This window comes from Zingiber officinale, chromosome 1A (genome assembly GCF_018446385.1).
Source record: "Zingiber officinale cultivar Zhangliang chromosome 1A, Zo_v1.1, whole genome shotgun sequence".
Lineage (NCBI taxonomy): Eukaryota > Viridiplantae > Streptophyta > Magnoliopsida > Zingiberales > Zingiberaceae > Zingiber > Zingiber officinale.
This window is the reverse complement of record NC_055987.1, coordinates 66,199,614-66,222,126: the sequence shown is the minus strand read 5'-3', so window position 1 is coordinate 66,222,126 and position 22,513 is coordinate 66,199,614. Positions and strand designations below refer to the sequence as shown.

Genomic DNA, 22,513 nt, shown 5'->3' with positions numbered 1-22,513 from the left:
TCCATGTACAAGATGATGAAGCCTCCACCTCTAGGATTGAGGGGGAGTGTAGATCAATGAACCCGGAGCAAGAAGAGGCCTCCACATCCGGGTCAAGTGAAGAAGAAGAAGATGGTGCCACCTCTAAAATTCAAGAAATATCAAATGGAGGAGCAAGTGCCATCCCTACACAAGAAGGTATAAATGTTTCAATTAAAAATAAAAATCATATAATATGTTTTGAGTGTAGGGAAATTGGGCACTACAAGAGCAAGTGTCCCAACTTGGCCAAGAAGAAGGGTCAAGTGACACAAAAGGGCAAGGAGAAGCCCAAGGAGACCACCCCCGGGACAAAGAAGAGCAAGGAGCACATTGTGTGCTTCTTGTGTCAACAAAAAGGGCATTACCGAAGTCAATGCCCCAAGGGGAAGAAGATGGTCAAGGCTCAAGGATGCACTAGTCAAGGGGGAGCCTCCAAGGTAAAGAAGAAGGTAACATTTATTGAGTCTACCCCTTTACGTTATGGTAAAAAGCATGATAGTTCTAATTTTTATCATTTTAATGCAATTTACCATAAGAATAGAAAGCATGAGGGCATTAAGGAAAAGCATGTGGCCCTACATGCCAAGACTACCCAACCTAAGGTTAGGAAGGTAGATAGATATTTGGGCAAGAACACTAAGGATAATAGATACAAGCCCAAGAATAAAAATGCTCATGGATCAAATGAAAAATCAAATACTAAGGACTTAGTGAGGGAAAATCAAGGCTTGAGGTCAAGACTTGATAAATTAGAAAAGACCCTAAAAAGATTGGAAAATATCCTATTAGGGCAAAATGAGCATAACCTAGGTTTAGGGGTACAAAAGCCATCAAATGGCCATAGAGGTTTGGGATACAAAACCAAAGCAAAAATTGATGTGCCTAGTTATCATAGGGTTCCATATAGTTATGGAACAAACCCTAAGTCTAGAGGTCAAGTCAAGGATACAAGGAAAGATATCCCTAGAAGTATCCTTGCAACCAAAGTGACTAAGACTTATAAGAAGTCTAAGAAAGTCACTAACAAGGTCACAAGGGAGGTTATCCCTAGAGTTGACCTAGAAAATGTGACCAAGGCTTCTAAGAAGCCCAACAAGGTCACTAGGAAGGTATCTAGGGAAGTTATCCCTAGTGAGTACCTAGAGCATCCAAGGAGCACCAATAGGTGTTGGGTTCCTAGGAGCATTTTCTCTACCCCATAGATGGGTTAGAGAGTGTCAACTCCGATTAGAAGGGTAGTTAACCCAACTTTGAGGAATTTGACACTCAAGGAGCATTTTCAAGGTTTTTGTTAACCTTTGAAAATGAAATGGAATTATTATTTACTCCTTGAAAGAGTAAAATGTGCCTAATGGTGGAAAAATTGATTTTGTCTTAAAATGGCATAAATTGGGAAAACCTAGAGAAATACCAAGTTGGGATTTTGGTATTCTCTTAGAACCTTAAGGCAATCCGAGCTTTAATTTAAAGTGCTACTCTTGAGGAAAAATGGTATATGCCAATATTTCAGGATATGCTTAATTGTTAAGTGGCATAACCAAATCAAGAGAAATATAAATGTCAATTTAGGTTTTGGCATTTCTTTGAAGCATTTAGGGCAATCTAGGTTTAACGTTTTAAGTTAAAACAAGTTGTATATTTTGAGTTAGCTAAGTGGTTAAGGATACTTAGATAGGTAATCTAGGTATATTTTATTTATGCTAAACCTTGCCATGATTATTTGCCCATCATATGCCATGACATCATGTCTATTTTTGCATTCATGTCTTATTATGAAAAATTTAAAAATACCATGTCATGACATTCATACATCATGTAGTTATAGGATATTTTCTTTTGAAAAATATTTCCTTTTGATGTATGCCATAACATAATCATGCATTAAGTTTAATTCCTTGTAATTAAGGACAAATGGCATTTAACAACACTTATTAACAAGTGACATCCTAGGTGGATGTCTAATATCTCTAAAATGCCTAGATAGATATGCATGATCCCTAGAATAGGGCAAAACCAAATTTTACATCTCACAAAGACCTATAAGATGGCTTGTATGTGTTTTGTCCATAATAGATACAAGTGAGATGTTAGAAGGATGAACAAAACTCAGTATGTTGATTTAGTGTATTTCTTTGAGTTTTAGGTTCATCAAAACACATAGTTATGTATTTTCCCATCATTGGGAAAGCTAATGTACAAGTCATGTGCATTAAGCCCAAGGAATGTGATGGGATATTGGTTTTGAAAATTATTTTAAAATGATTTTGGAAAACTTTGGTGAAGGCTATCTTTTGATAGTAATCACCATTGAATAGTTAGACACAAACTTGAAGAAAACACTAAAGTCTTTGCAAGCTTTCAAGTTTGTGTCAATCTTTGAAAATATGATGTATTTTCATAGAAAACTATTTTTTCTTAATAATATATGCCCTAAATAATGTCTACACGAAATTTCATGATTTTTGGATTTTTGTAGAATTTTCTAGGGGTTTCTAAAGTTGGCTGAATTTAAAATTCAGCAACTATCAGAGCTCCGATCGATCCATGGATCGATTGGAGTGTCTAAATCGATCAGTGGATCGATTCAGAAGGCAATTCTAGCGAGCAGAAGCTCGCTGGATCGATCAGCCGATCGATCCAAGAAGACTGAATCGATCAGTGGATCGATTCAGCAGGGTTCAATCGATTGGAACCCAACTCCAATCGATCGAAGATGCTGATTTTGGCTGGGAAAGCTTATTTTCAGCATTTTGAACCTATTTTAGTCTAGGTAACCATTCCAAACCCCTGATAATACATTTGTATACATAAAAAGGGTGTTTTCGTGTGGAAAACAAGGATGGATTGGTTAAGGAAGGCTCTGAGTAAGTTTAGGTTGAGGTTTGTGTCAAATTTTGAATATTTGAACCTCAAAACTTCTAAAATTGGGTTTCCTAAAGTTTTAGGGATTCCAAGTCATTGTTGGTGCAATGACAGAAGTTACCACCATGTCTTTATGGGGAGGGACTCTTTAAAGACATAAAAATTATTTTTCATGAACCTTGGAAGGTGGTTAACCTTCCGTTAAGAACATGCTCAAGGTTGAGCGTTTGAACTTTAATGGGGAGTGGATATCCTCATTGTTCAAGTGATTTCAAGTGGATAATGCTCAAGGATGGGCACTTGCCTACATTGGGGGAGAATGTAGGGTTAAGGTTAATGAAGGGTATGGGACCTTCATTATCGTGCTGATCACAACGAGTGAAGTGGTGAACAACGATGAGCAACTCTTCAGGGGGAGAGTTTTCAACAAGTGAATTTGTTGATGTGTGCCCAAAAATGGGGCATGGTTTGATGTGTGCCAATAGGGGGAGAATGAAAGGGAGTAAGTTAGGCTTTTATCACCTAGAGGGAGTTTGCCCTCCTAGGGGGAGAATGAAGGGCTTAACTTATGTATTCATTACCTAGTGGCATGAAGAAGGTTTAGGCTATGGGATTAGCCTAACTTACATGTGGTATTGTAAGTGATAGTGTTGGTATTGTCAAACATCAAAAAGGGGGAGATTGTTGGTGCAACATCCCTCAGGTCAAGGTTGACCTGGTTGACCAAGCTTGAGTCTTGGTTTGAGTTTCGATGTTTGACAATGCAATGTTGATTGAAGAAGAGTCAAGTAGGTCAAGGATGACCGGATACTTGACTGGGAAGTCCTAACTGGGATGTTAGGCAAAAGGAAAGACCTAGTGAGTGAAGCTAGGCAGGAGGAAAATCCTGGTGAGTGAAGCCAGGTGAAAGACCTAGTGAGTGAAGCTAGGCAGGAGGAAAATCCTGGTGAGTGAAGCCAGGTGAAAGACCTAGTGAGTGAAGCTAGGCAATTGTGAAAGACCTAGTGAGTGAAGCTAGGCAGGAAGAAAATCCTAGTGAGTGAAGCCAGGTGAAAGACCTAGTGAGTGAAGCTAGGCAATTGGGAAAGTCCTGGTGAGTGAAGCCAGGCAAGAGAAATTCAGATGGGTCAAAGTTGACCAGACATTTGGTGAGAGTCCAAGTAGGTCAAAGGGATTGACCGGATACTTGGCACGAAGAGAAAAGTCCAAGTGAGTCAAAGGGATTGACCGGACACTTGGTGGGGAGTCCTAGCAGGTCAAGGGAGTGACCAGATGCTAGGCATGATATACCAATAGGTCAAGGTTGACCGAATGTTGGATTGAGAGGCTTGGGATTTGGTTTTGGGCAAAAACCAAGAGCTGGATCGATCAGTGGATCGATCCAGGCCTTTCCCAGCTAACAGAGAGCCTCTGGATCGATCCGTGGATCGATCCAGAGGTCCCAATCGATCAGCCGATCGATTGGGACGCTGCTGGTTCGCGCGATAAGCGCTGGATCGATCCGTGGATCGATCCAGGTGTTTTCTCCAGAGCACAGAGGCGCTCTGGATCGATCCGTGGATCGATCCAAAGCCTCCCCGATCGATTGGGAGTTTTCGAATCGATCGGGATCCGACCGTTGCGTCGTATTTGAGCTGCAGGCGTGCGATGGCTGCGACATCTCTTCACCGATTCATTTCAGCTCTTCACCAGCTTCTCCACAGCTCTTCTCAAGCTCGAGATCGCCAGTTCTTGAAGGCTCTTGGAGGTTCTTCCAAGTCAAGAGGCGGATCAAAGCAAGAAGAAGAAACTAGGGTTAGGGTTTTTGCTCTCATTGTAAGCTTGTAAGCTTGTATTTCATTACCTTTCCCTTTCTTCTTGTATTGAGTCTTGTAGGGCTTCTCCGCCCTTAGTAGTTACCATAAAGGAGAGTTTTATTAGTGGAGGGTGTGTGTGTAGGTGTGGATCCTTGGACTAGTCACCTCTTGTGAGGTGGATACCAAGTAAACCAACCTTGTTAGCGTTATGTGGTTTGTTTCTGTATTTTCCGCTGCGCATCTTTGAAAAAACAAGCAACGCCGAGCAACAAGCCAACGACGAGCTATTCACCCCCCCCCCCCCTCTAGCTACTTTTCGGTCCCAACAATTAGCTCGACCACCTTATTAAGCTCATCTAAATTGTGATCTTTTCGGAGTGAGATACCTCTGGACTTTCTAGCTAGTGACCCAAAATGCGGAGGGAGCTTTCATCATGGGAAACATATCATGAGGAATTGCTCTCTCCTTCTTCTTCTCCTTAAAGATTCTTCTTAACGGTAGGAGAAGGTTCAATTGAAGTGTCCAGGCTAAGAGCACGGTGATCACAGTTGATATTGAGGCCTTGTTCTGATGAATGTGAAGTATATGCAAAGGTGGGAGTGTCCAGCTTTGGGGTCCCCATCTTTCCACCACTTCCCACTCGGAGGGTTGCATATTAATATCAACATCTACATATTCTATGATCCCATCATCCATCAAGCAAGAATTATCAAAAGTTGCAAAAGGAACATCAGCAAGACTAGTTGAAGATGCATCAATGGTCCTATCAGTGATCAGAGTGTCATCAAATATAACATCACCATTCAAAGCAGTAGTGGAGTCCTGTAGAGCTGTAGAATCATGATCACAGTTGCCTTCAGCTTTACATTCCATCCCCTCCAAATCATCTTTCAACTGAGGCTCCGAATTGGACTTGACACATTATCTTGCTATAGGGATCGAAGGAACAAGATCCCCTCTTGCATCAAGAGCTCTTCTAATTCATGTATTTTGGTCTTCATCTGACTGGGAGTAGGAATATCTGAGTCTTGGGAGTCCTCCCTGGTAGTTGGCTCTTCTGATTGCAACTATTATGGTCCATCCAATATTGAGTCATCTTGAAATTCTGATGAACTTTGATTCACGTGAGAAGAATACTCAACACTTTGAATACAGTTATTTTTCAAATTTTGATGGTCCACCAAATCTTGATTGTATTGTTGAGGTAAATCAAGGATATGCTGCTATGGAATTGACTGTTCATCCTCCTTAAAAGTGTGCTGGGGTTGGAAGTTCTGAATTTGATGATCTCCTCGGTCATAGCTAGAAATACTAGGAACTGAATCATATTGATTTACAGTTTAGAATAGATTTTGAAGGTCCGGAAGAGAGGGAACAGTCATATGGAAGAAGTGACAAATAGCAGCTGGATGGGATGAGCTGTCACAAACTGTACAAATATCATCAATTGGTTCTGTGAAAGGGCCAACTTCATTTTGGAAGAGGTGGCATATGGCAGATGGGTGGGATGAGCTACCACATACTCTACAGATGTTCGACATTTGCTCGTCAACCAAATTATACTTTGCACCTCCAGGCTGCCAAGAATACCAATCCATGGCTAAAGAAAAATTTTGGGTCTTACCTGAAATAATAGTACTAAACTCACAAGACACGGTGAGAGATCATTACATAGCACATGGATGTAAGAGATATAAAATAATCAAGGCACTTAACCAATATTTTTTTTTTGGTTTAAAAAAATAAATATAGAATTTAAAGGCAGGAAGGAAAGTGCATAATGAAAAGAAAGTGAAAAAAGTAAAAGAAAAAAAATGTCTAGAGTAACTCATATGCTAATCAACTAATGTTAATCGAAAATAGTCTCCGGCAACGACGTCAAAAACTTGTTACATCACCGCAAGTGCACGGTTACATCGTCAGTAATATAAAAGATTATCGATCCCACAAGGACTGTTGATTAAACACTAGTCAACTTCGCACAGCGAATTATCTAGACAAACGTAAGATTGGTTGGAAAAGAGAGAGTGAAGAAAAGAGAGAATGTAAAGAGTAGAGAAAGAGGGAGAGTTGGATTTGGGGATGGATAGATACTAAGATTTCGATTTCATTCTGATGTTAGTTAATGTCTCTATGCATTTTTCATCTCCCTAACTCCATGCTTACACTTGTGTAGGAGTTCTAACTAGAGTTTGGTACAATCTCGCGAAGATTGCACTGAAGTGTTTACCCAAGTTCCACCGCCATTAAGTAAAAGAGGTAATTTAGGAAGTCCGATTATAGGGAACATTCTTCTGTCACAAGGGCCCACGGTCCACATTCCTAGATTACTCAAATTACTTCCTAATGGTAGATTAATGCAATTAAGTAGAAGAGGTAATTTAGAAAGTCCGATTATAGGGAACATCCTTCTCACACAAGGGCCCACGGTCAACGTTCCTAGATTACACAAGTCACTTCCTAACATTAATTTGGAAGAACCCTCTAAACTCTAATTAATTTTCCTAACAAGAATTTATCCCTATTTCAAGGAACTGCCGTAGAAAGTAAGGGATACATTCTGTCACCAGGTCCTATGCTCTTATATTCCAAGGCTCTTCCCCTACATGGTGATCTAACCCTACATCTACATGAATTTACCTCACATACGTTTTGTTAAACGCATACAGGGCACAACACACATAAATGATGATATAAATACTTCATTGCACAGGAAAATATCTAAATACATAGTTCATACATTCACAATCATATCACAGCTGCTTCCTACATCTTAGATCTAGAGATCTACTCCATAACAAAGGATTTACAACTAAGAGACAAGAAATTAAGCATTTCACACTCCAAAATAAGAGATAGAGAAGAGAGGAATGCTTATATGTGTGTCGCTGGTCTTCTTACTTGCAACCCTTGCTCTGAAGGTGGACGAATCGACAAAGATGGAAAAACTAGGGTTCCCCCAAGGGGGATAACCCTTCTCCATGGAATGGTGGTGAGCCCCAAGCCAAAGATGGGTGAAAAGGGGAGAAAAATCCCTTTTATATAGTTGGGCACGTGCTTCACACGACCCGTGACATGCTCGTGTGGTCCACACGGCCAAGGTCCTCTCCTTCTTTGGGAATGTGGCACGACCCGTGCCATGGCCGTGTGGTCCACACAACCTCTTTCTTCTTACTCTCGGTCAGGATGACACGATCATATGGCTCACACGACCATGTTCTGCTTTAGTTTCTGGATGGATTCACACGGGCGTGTGGCTCACATGTCCTAACATTGCTTGGCCTCTGAAAATCTTGCATGGTTGTGTGGCTCACACGACATGCCTCTGCTTACTCTCTGGAAGTGCTACACGACCATGTGGATCTCACACACCCCTTGCATGACCCTTGTCATGGCTCTACATGGTTATATTTCATTGCAACATCTTTTAGTCCACCAAGATGAAGTTTTCTCTTGTTGAAGTATTCAGAAAAGTTGTAGACCTTGAAGTTATCTACATTTTGATATAAAGAACAACTGTAACCCTAACCGAGCATAAAGTTTTGGTTGTTTTAGTTTTACTCTGCAATGCTAAAAATTCCACAAGGCCTTCACATGGCGTGTGGATTCCACATAGCCTCCACAGGCCCCCACACCGCCGTGTGGTTTTCACACGACCAGAACATGGAAAAACTTAGTTTTCGTATGCCTGTGTGAGTTCCACATGGTCTAGACACTCTGGAAGCTCTAGACTTCATTTAAACTCCATTTTTGCTCCAAATCACATCCTATATATCAATCAAAACAAGCAAAGAGTAGATCTCCGAATAGAATATAATGAAAGTATAACATTATAATAAAATAGGGTGCAATTAACATAGATTATGCTAATGAAATACAAGTAGATGTGCGTCAAAATATGCATAAAAGTGTATATAATCCACGCACATCACCTGAGTCTAAGACATGGGAGGCAGTCGGGGTAATATCAGACCCAGATCTAACTGGTCGAGTTCTCACAACTCGGGTATGTCTAGGCCTGATTCTCTCAGTAAGTTAACTCCCGATCTGCCAACTCCCGATCGGCTCTTGGACGATCTCACCACAACTCCCGCCCCTCAAGGTTTAGGCCAGGAGTTATATCCGACAAATCAGTCTGAACTGCCCTATTTATACCCGCACTACAAGAAAAAAGCTAATAGACAACGCTTTTAAAGCGTTGTCTTTGTACCTGAAAAAACGTTGTTAAAGGCACTATTGTTAAAAGTCTGCTCAACGACAACGGTTTTAAAGCGTTGTCGTTTGTAGCGAAGACAACGCTTTTGCAACGCTTTAAAAGCGTTGTCGGTTTATGCAAAGACAACGTTTTTGCAACGCTTTTAAAGCGTTTTTTTTGGTAGAAAAGACAACGTTTTTGCAACGATTTAAAAGCATTGTCGTTTTAAAGAAAAAAATAAAATAAAAATTATTTAAAAATCATTATTTTTATATTTACGAAACTATTAATTTTCTTTTACCATGTCTAGCTAGATTCGAATTTTACATATAATCAACTCAGCTAATGATTTCAAACTCATACCAAAATAATAGAATTCTGACATTGAAGTAATATTAGTATTTAATTACATGAGAAGCTAGTAAATATCAAAATTAACACTAATTCTGTTTCAAAGTAGATAGTGATATTCATAAATAAAACAAAAGAGCACAAAATAACTAGTCGACCTCGAAGCGAACAATCTGTTTACTTCTACTAGCTACACTCAAAAATTATTATCGGCTTGAGAACGGGACAAAATAGTACAGTAATTACTACCACAATACTGAAGAAGTAACTTGTCTTTCTCAATCTATTACAGGAATAAGCAATTGGATTTTGTCTAAGATCTTTGTGAGACATGAACAGATTGAACAGTTGGCCTGAAATATAAACAAAAAATTACAGTCAATAGTTTGAACCAAAAAATTACTTCTACTAGCTATTTTCTATAAATGAACCAAAACTCATTACTCAGAAATGAAATGCTTGCAGAAAGAAAGAAAGAAAGCTTGCAGAAATGCAACGTTTCTTCAAACTGCAGAAAGAAACAAAAAAAACGAGTTCCTTAGTGTACTGATCTCGACTGTCCTGTATCCACCTACAAAAGTAGCAATAATATGTTTCAAGTCCATACATGAGCATTACTGATGGCTCTCAAAAGAAACAAAACAATCATTGGAGACGAATGAATGAATACTCACATTAACCAATATTATACAAGGTTAACAAACCAACATGCCAATGACCTTACAGGAATTGTCTTGTTCTAAAAACAGCTCAAAAGCCACATTTAAAATAGAAATGCCAAAAAGGTGAACAACCCATATAAGAAACTTCCGAACATAAATGGAGGTACTCAAAGAATACCCATTGGTATTGATCAACATTAGAGTTGTGAAGGTTACAACATTGCTATGGCGACTTCATAGCAAACAATAAAAGGTTGCATAAAGAACCAAACACCAAATTTTACCATCAAACATTAGTAAAAGTTTTAGACATTTCAAATAAAAAAAAACGAGTTCAAAATGTGAAACTTTGCTAGAGAATCAACTATAATATGATAAACTGTGGTTGATAGTACTCAGTATAACATCCATTTCTCAATTTTTGTCTTATGTTGCATCTGTGCTTTTTATTTCATATTTACATGAAGTATATATCTTGTAATACAAGCAAATATCCTGAAGTTCAATAATACAGATCTATAGTAAGCTTCTACGCCTACAACCAATGAAGTTTTATAAGAACTTCTTATAAGACATCAGCTGAGGTTTATGTTGTTTACATTCCTTTCTAATTTATTTGTATGGAGTCATTAGAAAAGCCAAAATGAAGGGTAGAAAGTCAATATAGCCCGAAATTCATATTTCTTGTACGTTTGCAAACAAACATATATAGAGCAGACTTTTTATTTCCCAAATTGTGTGCACAAATGATTTCATTTGTAACAATCAAACCATCAATTAGTCCACTTACTAGATTCTCCATAATTTAACAGAATGAAGTGTTTACATTTTTAGTACTTCCATGATAGAGAATAGACATATATATCATTGCTAAGAACATATGCATTATATCCCTTCATGTATACCATATTATTATTATTGACGTGACAATATGATTCATCTAAACTCTCCAGGTTATTGAAATAACAGAAATAAAGTTGCTTCTTGCTAAAGATAATGAACTTAATTACATAAACCTTAGCTAAAACAAGGTAATGAACTTACATAAACATGAACACACCTATTCATAAATATGATCTTGTATACATTCTTCCAACTCCGATCACACCTCATAAATATGATCTTGTATAAATTCTGCCAACAAGTCGATTAACCAAAAGCTAACAGAAGTAGTAGCCAAGGAAAAACAGATATGGAATATGCCTCTTATAGAAACAGAAAAACACACTACACCAATGGCAGTGTAGAGAAACTAAACTACCAATTCACAAATACTGAATAGACCTAATGGGACATTGTTTACATGCTCCAAGGGGTCGGTGGAGTAGAAGGTGTTGGATCGAGACCGCGCTAGGGGGGGGGGGTGAATAGCGCTCGTGGCTATTTTGTACGTATCAGAATCGAAAACTTCGTTAGAGTAATTAAGCAGCGGAATAAAACAAAACAAGCACACAGAGACAGGAGGATTTTTACTTCGTTCGGAGACTTGATCGACTCCTACTCGAAGGCCCGCGATCCTTGATCGCTTCCGGTGGGCAACAACTATAAGCTCATTAAAAGATTACAATTATGAGTACAAATAAAAGCTATAAGTATTATACCGACAACAAGAAATGCTAAATCTGAAGCTTCGGGTCGTCGGGCACTTATAGCAGCACTTCGGAGTGTCTTTTGGAGCAGCACATTGATGAGAGATCACTTGATATTCGTTAACTTGAAGTGCTGGTCGAAACCCCCTTATAAAGGGTGTTCAAGGCGCCTTGAAGGCTGTTTAAGGCGCCTCCATGCTGCCTGGTCTTTCGTATGGATAAAACCTGAACTGGTCGAACTTCATCCTCTCAAGGCGCCTTATAGCCCTCTCAAGGCGCCTTCTGCCTGCTTCAAGGTGCCTCCAGTGGTGCTTCGCAGCCAGCTCAGCTTTTGCACCCGAGGCGCCTCCAAGCTTCATGGAGGCGCCTCAGACACTGTTCATCCGAGGCTTTAGGTTGCTCCTTTGCTCCTGCAAGATCCGTTAGTCCCAAACACTATCCTGCAACACAAAGTTAGCACAATAAACATGATAAATGAAGTATAGACAGTCTCTGACTTCGGGTTTCCAGCCGGAAACCCTAGGTCGACCCGACGCCTACTGTTCCCTCTTCGGGGAACGCGTCCTCACCTACTCCACTCAGGAGATTTACCTGTGGCCAGTGCGATCCTCCAGATCGACTGGACTTTTGCTCAGCACTCGATACTTCCGGACTTTCTGCTGGACATCCGCTTCCCGGCTAGTCCAGACTTTCACCTGGTTCGCGACACCAGGACTTTCCACCTAGGGTTACCACCCCCTAGGACTTTTGCCTGAAGCCATCGACCTGCCAAGACTTTCCGCATAGGGTTACCACCCCCTATGACCTAGGGTTACCACCCCCCTAGGGTTTTCCCTTTGCCTAACCGCAGCTAGGACTTTTCTCCACCTAGGGTTACCACCCCCTAGGACCTAGGGTTACCACCCCCTAGGACCTAGGGTTACCACCCCCTAGGGTTTTCACCTGCCTAACCGCAATTAGGACTTTCTTGAAATACTCATTCAACATGTTAGATAACAGAGAATCTTAACTTTGAATCCCTTTGCCAATATCAAAACTTAGGTTCGATCGTTGGATGCTTCCTGCACCAACAATCTCCCCCTTTTTGATTATGGCAACAAAAATTCAAAGTTAAGAAAATAATGCCATTAAAAGATAAGCATGAAAATACAAGCATAATGATAGTTAAGTGCAGAGCTAAATTAAGTGCAGAGCTCCCCCTTAATATAAAGACTCCCCCTTAATATAAAGCTCACTTTTTTAAATTTGAATTTCTTTCAATTTTCTTTAATTCTTTGAATTTTCTTCTACTCTCTCCCCCTTTGCCATATATCAAAAATCAGTTGAAAGCAAGTTTTAAGATTTTAAGAAAACAATCTTTTTGAGAGAAGGAAGAAGAAGGCTTGTGAAACTTAGTTAATCGGAATATTTTTAACTTAGAAAAGTATTTTAGCATTTAGAGTTAAAATTTATAAGGGGGCTAAGTTTGAGAAAGTTTGAAGGTTGATATATGAGTCACTTTAGCTAAGCCTTTTGCAAACAATGAATTTTGAGAATGTAGGTTCAGTTTAAAAGGTACTTAGCGTTAAAACTTAATTTTGAAAAGATAGGAGTAAGAATTTGTTAATACAAAGAGGGAGTGACTAAATGTTTAATTTAGGTTATTTATTTTAGCTGGTCTTTAAGTCCAAGCATGAGGTTAAATAGATTTTAAGTTATCCAGATTGTTTTGTTAAGGTATTAGAGCCCTAAAGTATGAGCATGCTCAAACTTCAAATCTCCATTTCCTTCAGGGCTAATTCCATGTTTTTGTAAGTCTAGTAAATTTAGGGGAGCAAAGGATTTTGAAATTAGTTTTCCAAATATTTTTCAAAGGATTTTGAAATAAGTTTTTCAAATATTTTTCAAAGGATTTTGAAATTAGTTTTTCAAATATTTTTTGAAATAAGTTTTTCAAAGATTTTTCAAAGGTTTTTGAATAAGTTTTTCAAAGATTTTTCAAAAGTTTTCCAAAGATTTTTCAAAGGTTTTTGAATAAGTTTTTCAAAGATTTTTCAAAGGTTTTTGAATAAGTTTTCCAAAGATTTTTCAAAGGTTTTGAATAAGTTTTTCAAATATTTTTTAAAGTGATTTTGAAAGTTTTTTCAAATAATTTTGAAATGAAGTTTAAAAAGATTTTTAAAATGATTTTGAAAGTTTTTGCAAATAATTTTGAAATGAAGTTTAAAAAGATTTTTAAAATGATTTTGAAAGTTTTTCAAATAATTTTGAAATGAAGTTTAAAAAGATTTTTAAAATGATTTTAAAATTTTTTCAAATAATTTTGAAATGAAGTTTAAAAAGATTTTTTAAATGATTTTGAAAGTTTTTTCAAATAATTTTGAAATGAAGTTTAAAAAGATTTTTAAAATGATTTTGAAAGTTTTTTCAAATAATTTTGAAATGAAGTTTAAAAAGATTTTTAAAATGATTTTGAAAGTTTTTTCAAATAATTTTGAAATGAAGTTTAAAAAGATTTTTAAAATGATTTTGAAAGTTTTTTCAAATAATTTTGAAATGAAGTTTAAAAAGATTTTTAAAATGATTTTGAAAGTTAAGTTTGAAAAGATTTTTAATTAATTTTGAAAAGAATTTTAAATAATTTTGAAAAGATTTTGAAATTATTTAAAATGATTTTGAAATAATTTTGAAATTGATTTTGAAAAGAATTTTCAAATAATTTTGAAATTGATTTTGAAAAGATTTTAAAATAATTTTGAAATTGATTTTGAAAAGAATTTTCAAATAATTTTGAAATTGATTTTGAAAAGATTTTTAAATAATTTGTTATGAAATTTGAGAATAATTCAAGTTAATTAAAGGTAATTTAATTATTAATTAACTTGATTTAAGTTCAAGTCAATTTTCATAATTTAATTTCTTAGTCATCTCACCTGATCTAAATTGTCAATCAGGGACCCCTATAATTGTTGTGAGATGAATTATTGTTGAATTTAAGTGTCTGGTTTAACTTTGTGTTAGATTCAGGTTTAGCTTTGGTTTCAACAAGTAAGCATTCTTTGGATAAACTTCTGGGTTATGGTGAGTCACACGGAGCTCATTAAAGTAATCATGCCTTCGAGGTTTTCCAAATAGTCCTACCCATTGAACTTAATACTAATCCTTGGTCTAACTAGTTAGAATCCATTTAAGGGTAGCTTCGGTCAGTTCCACTTGGCCAAATGCACCAGGTCGAAGCCATATCTTCCTAGACATGCGATGCCCAAGTTTCCCTAATGTACTATCATCCAAAAACTTCACCAGTACTATGAGTCAAGTTAAACCTAGTCCATTTTAATCTAACCTTAGTTACCCTACCGGGTAATCTACTCTTGTTATACCCATTTCGGGTAGATTAGGTTCAGTTACCCTGTGGGTAGTTCAGTTGGGGGTGTCAGCTAGTCTGGATCCTCCATCTATATTTGAATTTTGATTTTGATTTGAATTTTGAGTTAATTTCGAATTTTTAATTTTGAATTCTAAATTTAATTTTGAATTTCAAATTTTGAATTTTGAATTTAATTTCGAATTTTTAAATTTTTTAAGATTGTTTTTCTTTTTGCTCCCCCTGGATCATAGCCTCGATATGGTCTATCGAGGTAGTGTATTTGATCCTTCGGGACCCAATATTGACCAAGTCCAACTTGATTGACCAAGTTGGACTTAGGTACCCATGCTTGGACTACCTTTATATTATTTCTATTAACTAATGATAAATACGATTTGTATTTCGTTTTGGTCTTAAATCCAAGTCCGGCTTTGTTGTAAACGGCTCGCTGTTTTCCAAGAATCAGATCCAGATTCTTGGAACCCAAGCTGAACCGTTCCAATGTGTTCTTGAGTTCTTTAATTTGAGCTTTCAGATTGGAATTTTCTTCCTCAAGTTGTTGGACTTGAGTTGAACTTCCAATTTGAACTGACTCAGTTAAAGAACTCGAGTCAGTCGCTTCCTTAAGGGTTGTTACCTCCTTTTAGAGCGACTTAACCCGGACGTTGGATTTAGCCAACTTCTTAAGCAAGTATGGAATTAAATTTTGCGAGTCATCTAAGTTAATACTAGACATTAAAGCACTTACAAACGGATACGGATCCGTGGCTTCGCTCGGACTCGGTGTCTGATTCGCTCTCGGTCTCTGAATCGGACTCGAACTCGGACTCGGTGTCGATAATGTTCGCTAGTACTGGTAGAGAGAGAAGGCTCGGTTGCTCTTCAACAGATCCGGATTCATCTGATGACTCAGACCAGGTTGCTTTCAACATATGTTTCTCTGTCTTACTTGTACCTGCAACCATCGTAATACCTTCCTCGGCCGAAGTAGTATCATTCTGTTCATCCAATTCAAATAAATCATTTAAATCATGCTTACTTGTGTTTGACATACCTTCGTGAAGTTCTATCAGATTCTCCCACAGCTCCTTGGTGCTTGAGAATGGGCCGGCACGATTCAGCTCCTTATTCGTTAAGCCGCACTGAAGTGTATACGTTGCTTTTGCGTTTGCTTCTACCTTTTTGATAAGGTTCGCGTCCTAGTTCTCGTACGGTAGTGGCTTGCCGACACCGTCAGTTGGCAGGTGAAGCCCGGTTTTGACGATCATCCAGACTTCAAAGTGAGTCTGGAGATACGCTTCCATCCGACCCTTCCAGTCTCCGAAATCATCTCCGGAGAAGAGCGGTGGGCGAGCAGTGTTGTAGCCTTCTTGATGGGCCATTTTAGAAACACAATCTCGCAAAATAAACACAATAAAGCTTGTTCCAAGACTTAGTCTTGGATTAGTAGTGCGGGAGAGAAATAAAAATAGTAATTCAGGAATTTTGAGAAAAAATAATAAAATATTATTAAAATATTATTAAAATAATATTAAAATAACATTACTACAAATTTTTGAAAATGCAATATTTCGATAATTCCAACCAATGGTGAAAAGATGAAAATTAATTTTTCAAAAACAGTTTTAGAGGGAAAAAACGAAAGGCGTAAGGTTATATTTTTAACCTATATAAACGACAAAGCCACGAAAAATGCTTGAATGGTGGTTGCACCAATTCAAAGCGACCCCGCTCTGATTCCAATTGTTGGATCGAGACCGCGCTAGAGGGGGGGTGAATAGCGCTCGTGGCTATTTTGTACGTATCAGAATCGAAAACTTCGTTAGAGTAATTAAGCAGCGGAATAAAACAAAACAAGCACACAGAGACAGGAGGATTTTTACTTCGTTCGGAGCCTTGATCGACTCCTACTCGAAGGCCCGTGATCCTTGATCGCTTCCGGTGGGCAACAACTATAAGCTCGTTAAAAGATTACAATTATGAGTACAAATAAAAGCTATAAGTATTATACCGACAACAAGAAATGCTAAATCTGAAGCTTCGGGTCGTCGGGCACTTGTAGCAGCACTTCGGAGTGTCTTTTGGAGCAGCACGTTGATGAGAGATCACTTGATATTCGTTAACTTGAAGTGCTGGTCGAAACCCCCTTATAAAGGGTGTTCAAGGCGCCTCCATGCTGCCTGGTCTTCTGTATGGATAAAACTTGAACTGGTCGAATTTCATCCTCTCAAGGCGCCTTATAGCCCTCTCAAGGCGCCTTCCAAGGCGCCTCCAGTGGTGCTTCGCAGCCAGCTCAGCTTTTGCACCCGAGGCGCCTCCAAGCTCCATGGAGGCGCCTCGAACACTGTTCATCCGAGGCTTTAGATTGCTCCTTTGCTCCTACAAGATCCGTTAGTCCCAAACACTATCTTGCAACACAAAGTTAGCACAATAAACATGATAAATGAAGTATAGACAGTCTCCAGACTGTCCGAGTCTGACTTCGGGTTTCCAGCCGGAAACCCTAGGTCGACCCGACGCCTACTGTTCCCTCTTCGGGGAACGCGTCCTCACCTACTCCACTCAGGAGATTTACCTGTTGCCAGTGCGATCCTCCAGATCGACTGAACTTTTGCTCAGCACTCGATACTTCCGGACTTTCTGCTGGACATCCGCTTCCCAGCTAGTCCAGACTTTCACCTGGTTCGCGACACCAGGACTTTCCACCTAGGGTTACCACCCCCTAGGACTTTTGCCTGAAGCCATCGACCTGCCAAGACTTTCCGCATAGGGTTACCACCCCCTATGACCTAGGGTTACCACCCCCTAGGGTTTTCCCTTTGCCTAACCGCAGCTAGGACTTTTCTCCACCTAGGGTTACCACCCCTAGGACCTAGGGTTACCACCCCCTAGGGTTTTCACCTACCTAACCGCAGTTAGGACTTTCCTGAAATACTCATTCAACATGTTAGATAACAGAGAATCTTAACTTTGAATCCCTTTGCCATTATCAAAACTTAGGTTCGATCGTCAGATGCTTCCTGCACCAACAGAAGGCACTGGCTCTTTCGGAGTAGAAGGTTCGGGTTTTCTACTCCTTACTTAGATCCAACGGTTTGTATTAATCAAGATTTAGATGAGAACTTAAAAATAGACAATACTTTTTAAAAAACGTTGTCGTAGATACTAAAAAAAAGTCTAATAGACAACGCTTTTTACGAAGCATTGTCTTTGACCCATAAAAATCACTAATAGACAATGGTTTTTAGAAAAGCGTTGTCTATTAATAAGAAAATAATGAAATAGACAACGCTTTTTCACTAAAAGCGTTGTTAAAAAATAGAGCTTTTTATAAAAAGCATTGTTGTTTAAGTGTTGTAGAATCCCAATTTTCTTGTAGTGTCGGTCGAGACAAAAGGTGCTACACGATAATAAGGTTAGGGAATCGTAATTGTCTGTCAGAGAATAACTACTGAATGTCAGGGAATATTCCAACGGTCTGCGATCATCTGTTAATGAAACATTCCTTCAGTCTACAGGAGGATGCCACGTGTCCTCCATTACCCGATAGGTTCTGACACCCGACATTCTCTGACATTGGGCAACCTCCAGCGGTACGCACTGTCATATAAAAAGGGAGGTCATCTCCCTTGCGCAGGTACGTTCTATCGCACATTTGCACTTATCTTCTACTTTTCTTTCTCCTTCGTACACTATTCTTTGAGGGGAAAAGTACCTGACTTGAGTGTCAGACGGACTGCTCTGGGGGCTTTTTCCCTGGTTTTTGGCCTCAAACGTCCTGTGTGCTTGTTTGAGTGTGCACAGAGTTCAAGTACCATCGGTGCAGTCATCGTTGTTCGTTAGCACCACGTGAGGGTCCATTCTTGTAGGTGCTTACGAGAATGGTGTCCCAGTCGCCCATCCGTCAACATCAGCAACAACTCATCCGACCTCCGTCTGACTCAGATTTCAGGCAGGATCACTCGTGTATATCACAACAGCTACTTGAGAAAGTTTCACTTCCTCCATGTAGGAGAACAATCGAGAATCCTACATTAAGAGAACAATTGAGAACCCTATGTTCCCAAGAGCAATAAACTACCTAGGACTAGACGATGACCAGCGTAGTCGAGACAAATTAAATTATCACACAAACCCTAGACTTAACAATTTGTGAATATGGAGTTGAAAGCATTTGAACAACAATTACGACAAAGTAATTCGTTGGGTATTGAAAGAACCTATTGAGGAACAACTTGATAAAGAAATAATGGTTATAATGAGGAAATACAATGCATAAATTCCTCCACATAGAACGATGGACAAAGGAAACCAAGACGATTTGTGTTTGAAGTTGGATCCGGCTGCAATGACAGTGGGGGAAGAGGGGGAGGATCTCCATGGATTTTCATCTAAGGAGTAGACGGTGGAGGTGGGGAGGAAGACACAAACACCGACGATGTTGCCACCGTCATTGCGTCAAATAGGGACTTTGGCAGAGGATATGGTGCATGAAACGGGAAGTCGATGAAGATGTTAGCGAGCACAATTCTCTAGTCGGTTAAAAGACGATATAGTAAATGACATAGTGGGTGAGGAGGTGGACGTTGTCACCGGACACAGCAGACCTAGAACAACTAGCATAATTGCCGCCTCGAAGTCCGCAAGCATCGCCCGTGCCACCTTCGCCAATCCAAGGAGGGACGCGACCGCCTGTGATCGAACAATGTCGGTGGATTAGAAGGAGAATAAGATCTCTATACCCGACTAGTGCTCTAATACGGCGTAGTAGAGGTCGAGGAGCCGAAAATCTTCTCCGACAATGCTTCCTCTATGAACCACTAGGAGGCGAGAGATCAGGCGACAAAGTGGAGGAGGTAGGAGAGAGCGACTAGGAAGTGAGAGATCGAGTGACCAAGCAGATGAGGAAGGAGAGAGCGGAGACGAGAGATCAGGTGGAGCGGAGGCAGTGGTGTAGTCAGGATTTTCAATTAGGGGGGGGGGGCGAATTCAACAAATTAAAAAAAAAATAATACAATACAGAAAATGTATAATAAAAGTTATATATGAACTTCATATGTTTTTTACAATATCACTCTTCAAGATTTCATATTTTGAAAATGCTGAATAATAGCTTCATTATCAATAGTATCAAACACATCTCGCTCAATATATGGTATCAAACAATCATTTACCATATCATCTCCCAACCGATTTCGAAGTGAGGTTTTGATTATTTTCATTGCTGAAAACACTCTCTACAGTTGCAGTTGCAACAGGTAATAGCAATGCTAACTTCAAAAGTAAATATACCAAAGGATACAGACGTGTGTTTTCAATTGAACCGTCCTTTTAACAAGCTGGCTAATCCCCACAACCTCAAAGAATTGATTGCTACTCCGCATATCAAAAATAAAGTTATCAAGTTGGGGCTCAAGATGCATTAACTCCATTAGGGGGAAATTGGATAGATAAAACTGAGCAAACTGAAGTAATTTTCTCTTATCATAAGCAGAGAATGAATTTGATGGATCAAGACAACTCATACACAACAACAACTCCGTGTTCACCTCGTTAAAGCGACTGTTCAACTCCTGAAGTTGCAAATCTATCACTTCATAAAATGTTTCAACACGATAATAGTGAAGATTTGTCCTTCCTTCAATATTTCATCGTGATCTCCCATGAAAGACGAACAAGTCTTCCTTGTGCGGGGTGACTATCTCATACTTAACACAAAATAAAGAAACTTCATTCAGTAACAAATCCCAACCATCATCTCTTATAGTTTGCAGTTGATGTTTGCTTGATCTTACAAGAATCATGACATTTACAATGTCTTGATCTCCTCTTTGTAAAGCTTGCGACAAATCATTCGTGACTCCCAAGATATTCTTCATTAAGTGCATCTGAAATATAAATTCATATTTTCCAATCAATTCCAACAGATTATTTGCTTGTGCCCTTTGCTTGTGATATTTTCCCTCCTCTTCAACAAATAAAAGGACATTAATAATTGAAGGATATAAATGTATCAAACTTAACAATGTATTATAATGTGAACCCCAACGTGTGCTCCCAGCTCTTTTTAATGTCATCTCTTGATTCATACCTTGTCCAGTGAAGATATCACAATTGCAAATTCCTTTAATAACTTTTTCAAATTATTTCTCACGAATTATATCTCTTCGCTTGCATGACGCTCCAACAATATTGTTCAATTGTGCAACCACATCAAAAAAAGTAGAAATTCTTATATGATTTTCAGCAACAGCTACAAGTGTAAGTTGCAGTTGATGAGCAAAACAATGAACATAATAAGCAAAAGGGTTCTCCATCATAATTAAGCTTTTTAAGCCATTGAATTCTCCTCTCATATTGCTAGCTCCATCGTATCCTTGCCCCCGCAAATTAGATATAGATAATCCATGTTGGCACAACAAAGAATTAATAGCAGTTTTAAGTGATAAGGCAGTAGTGTCGCTTACATGTACAATGCCTAGAAAGTGCTCAACAATATTTCCCCTTTCATCTACAAACCATAAAGCAACTGCCATTTGTTCTTTAACAGATATATCATGAGCCTCATCAACCAATATAGTAAATAATTCATCACCAAGATCTCCAAGAATAGAATTAGTGGTTAAATAAGCAATGGATCTGATAATATCTTTCTGAATATCAGGCGATGTCAATTTGAGATTTGAGGGAGCATTGTCTAGTGCAACTCTATTGATATCCTCATTATGGTCAACAAGAAATCTTAACAATTCAAGAAAATTACCATGATTGAGTGAGTTTGTTGATTCATCATGACCACGGAAATGCTAATCCTTGACGCACAAGAAATCTTATGCAATCAATTGATGCTGTCAAACGAACACGATAATCGATAGCTACTTGACTAGACTGATTGACCAAACAAGTTTCAATATGTTGTTTTTGATTTATTAAATCATAAGCCACCATCATGCACTTGTTGTGAAGGTTGCTCTGGTTTCCAACATGTTCATTATATTTTTCTTTCTTTCTCCAATTTTTAAATCCCTTAGTAACAAAAGAATCACCACCATTTTGACCACCATGATCCGCTTTAAATAAATAGCAATAAAGATAAAAAGTCGCATCTTTTGCAATGCTGTATTCTAGCCAATTAGGATGAAGACTAAACCATATAGCTCGAAATCTTCGTTTCTCTTTGGGACAAGAACGCCAAGGAAATTCATGATTTTTAGGCTGAAAAGGACCTTTTTGCAAATAGTAATGTCGAACAATCTCCCTTTCATTAACATTATACTCAAGAATGTGCTTTCTTAGCCCAGGATCACTAGGATACTCATTTGAGTCAGCATCAAGAGGAGCTGGTGGAGGAGGCGGAGGAGGAGGAGGTGGTGGAGGGGGAGATGACTTGTTTGAAATAGGTTCATCTCGTATTTTCTTAAAATACCTCAACATTGTTATTTCACCTAATTTATCATCAACATAATATTTTAGAAACATAATAATCTAATTAATGACTATTTGTTTTCAACAATTTATATTCAAAAATAAATAATAAACGAAATTGATAGAGAGTTAATGATCCCTTATTTTTCACACATATTGGTAGAGATATAAAGTCAAATGTTTACATTATAAAAACATATTTTTCTAGTTATATGACTATCTAATTTTAATTCTTATCATAGAGATGATTCGTTTTATATGCATG

General features: G+C 38.4%; 1 protein-coding gene across 1 annotated transcript; it reads right to left on the bottom strand.

Annotated features, from left to right (window-relative positions):
* Positions 1-19,214: 19,214 nt before the first annotated feature.
* On the bottom strand, positions 19,215-22,257 carry LOC121998240 (zinc finger MYM-type protein 1-like). The gene is made up of 7 exons (XM_042553060.1): positions 21,646-22,257; positions 20,978-21,542; positions 20,553-20,791; positions 20,148-20,396; positions 19,998-20,060; positions 19,417-19,515; positions 19,215-19,355 (listed from the first exon to the last, which is right to left on the bottom strand). Exons 1-7 carry the CDS (start codon positions 22,255-22,257, stop codon positions 19,215-19,217), a joined length of 1,968 nt encoding a protein of 655 aa, XP_042408994.1.
* Positions 22,258-22,513: the final 256 nt, after the last annotated feature.